The sequence below is a fragment of the Montipora foliosa genome, chromosome 11, assembly GCF_036669935.1.
Source record: "Montipora foliosa isolate CH-2021 chromosome 11, ASM3666993v2, whole genome shotgun sequence".
Taxonomy (NCBI): Eukaryota; Metazoa; Cnidaria; class Anthozoa; order Scleractinia; family Acroporidae; genus Montipora; species Montipora foliosa.
Window position 1 is genome coordinate 38,416,046 of NC_090879.1, and position 2,500 is coordinate 38,418,545.

A 2,500-nucleotide genomic window follows, 5' to 3' on the forward strand; every position below is an offset into this window, starting at 1 on the left:
CTTCAGGGGCGGCACAACAACCAGATCAGATGCATACAATAAAAAACACAAAAACCTGTTTCCATTCACACATTGTACTGAAATAAATAGCTTTTAGATGATTAATACCTTTATCTCCTGTTCTAGTGTAGATCTTTGGACCTAAAGAAGTGCTGTAAAAATGAATAAAAGTCCTGTCACAACAGGATTTTCGATTAACCCTACATTGTAAGAAGTCATAGAACAGGGTTAAGATTATTTACCAGCAAGTGAACAAACCTCACATTTTTTTAATTTATGATAGACTTAGAGTCCCAGTGAGTCATATGTAACCTGTGGCTGTATAATTAGCAGTTTTATGAGGTCTCACAGTCGAACCCCTTTTTTCCTATTGACATCTCAGGAAGGAAAATTTATGATTGGTTGCTTAAATATTAATAATTAATCAATTGACCCCAGTGGGAGTGAAACTTAACACATTTTACTCTGTCTAACGCCAGATGATTTTACTTGTCAACTGGGGGCTTCCCTAAGGCATTTGAGGTGTCAATGGATTAACTGGCAACACAAACACGCCAAAATGATATATTGCAAGTTGCCTGAGCAGTTATTTTTTCCTTCACTAACACTGTTTTACGATTCTGCCCAGGTACTGTTTGTTGTATCTATAGCTCGAGACAAACCTTTTTCTTGCACAGAACAAAAAGCAAAATACTGACTAATTGACAGGGTGTGTCATTAACAAAGACCCTAAGACCCTAAGAAACAGATTAAAAATAAAAAAAAAGTTGGTTTTTAGGCCAAGGGTTAGCCAAATTAAGGCTTTTGGCGTACTTTATTTCTTTCAGAGTTTTTGAGTTCTCTGGATCTTAGGGTCTTCATTTTCAAGACACCCCCATTGACAAGCATCAAAACAAGGCACAAAAACAAATTTAATATTACGTCATTGTCAAGATGAATATCAAACTCAAGTGCAAACAAATTTAGGAGCACTAATCTTGCCAAGAGTAATTCCCAACCAAGGCACAGCTTATTTCTTTGGTATTAAAGGCCTTAACGTCCTGATATCATTACCCTCCAATCCCACCTTAGTGAAGGGAAACTTGTCTTTGTCAATTATTTACCCTCCATGTGATTGGTTTCAAACGTATTTTGAGGATCACACACTATTATCTTTTTATTTTGTGAAAGAAGAAAGAAGGAAACTTTGGGTAGAGTTTCATATACCGGATTAAAATGGCAGAGGACAAAAGAACCATGGTTATTCCGATTAGGCCCTGCTAATTAGGTATTGTTATGTTTGCTTTGTTCTTTTGTTTCATGGACATTAATTATTTCGGATCCGGTATATGAAAGACCAGCAGAAACTTTGAAGACTTTGATTGAAGCGAGGTGCGGGATTGCGAAAAATTAATTCCGTTTTTAAAGGAGCGAGGCATGAAAAAATTGTGCTATTTTGTTTTTCTAATGAGGTGCAAATGAAATGCAAGGTGGTCTTCTGCAATCCCGCAACTACGATGGAACAGTTGAGATATCACCCGTTGAAGCAGTAGATGAATCACCAAACGTCGAACGAGTCTTTTCACCGTTTGATCTTTCCCTGGAACTTTACCTTGAGCACATCCTCCTTATTAATTTACTTTTCACTTCAATTGGAAATTTCAATCTTATTAACGTGGACGACGCAAACTGATGAAAGATGATGCGACAGTAATATGTGGCTTCGGCCGCCATCTTAAGAACATTCACTGCTGTGGGCGTGTATGCTACACGAAACAGAGGATATTGCCTGTGCGGGCTGGGCTGGCTAGCATGAAAGTCTAGTAGGGGCCCGACCCATTTGGACAAAAATTCCGGTTCGAACATTACAGCACACAAAGGGTGCTTACCATTTAGCCAAATAATCCGGATCGATGGAATGATCGTTGCATAAAGGTAAGCGATTTTCCGAATTTAATGACCAACTGGATGAGAATGGCGCTTACCATTTACTACACAGCATTCCATCCCGCATATTTTACTCGATCAAATGAGAAAGGATGAAGGGGTAGTTTCTAAAGAAACTGTGGTGCTGCGTCGGTGGGGAAGTAGTATACAAAAATTTGGTTTATCAACGGAGTTGATAATGTAAATTGACCACCGTACAGAGATTCTAAAAGCTGACGTTTCGAGCGTTAGCCCTTCGTCAGAGCGAATCGGATTCGCTCTGACGAAGGGCTAACGCTCGAAACGTCAGCTTTTAGAATCTCTGTACGGTGGTCAATTTACATTATCAACTCCGTTGATAAACCAAATTTTTGTATATTTCAAATGAGAAAGGGCCTGGAAACGGCAGGATTCTCACAAATGGTAAGAGCATTTCGCGAATTCCGTTCCGAACGGAAAAAGAGGACTACCTCTGGAGGTTGTCGGCAATTTCCAAAAGATTTTCCGGAAAGTTGCCTTTCCATTTGACCTCAAACCGAAATTTCCGGATTTTTTGGCTAAATGGTAAGCACCCCGAGAGTTTGACCAAAATTTT

The 2,500-nt window shown here is 39.2% G+C and overlaps 1 protein-coding gene across 2 annotated transcripts in view; it reads right to left on the minus strand.

The window, feature by feature from the left end:
• The window catches only part of LOC137975770 (corrinoid adenosyltransferase MMAB-like), a 30,964-nt gene extending 29,248 nt beyond the window's left edge, over window positions 1-1,716 (minus strand). The window contains exons 1-2 of one of the 2 annotated variants that reach the window (XM_068822949.1): window positions 1,592-1,716; window positions 109-152 (exon numbers count right to left, since the gene is read on the minus strand). In XM_068822949.1, the coding sequence (XP_068679050.1) occupies window positions 109-152; window positions 1,592-1,713 (166 nt within the window). In that variant the 5' untranslated portion in view covers window positions 1,714-1,716. Of the gene's footprint in view, window positions 1-108; window positions 174-1,591 lie in introns of both variants that reach the window. The other variant, XM_068822948.1, reaches the window with a different exon arrangement.
• Between the last annotated feature and the right edge of the window lie 784 nt (window positions 1,717-2,500).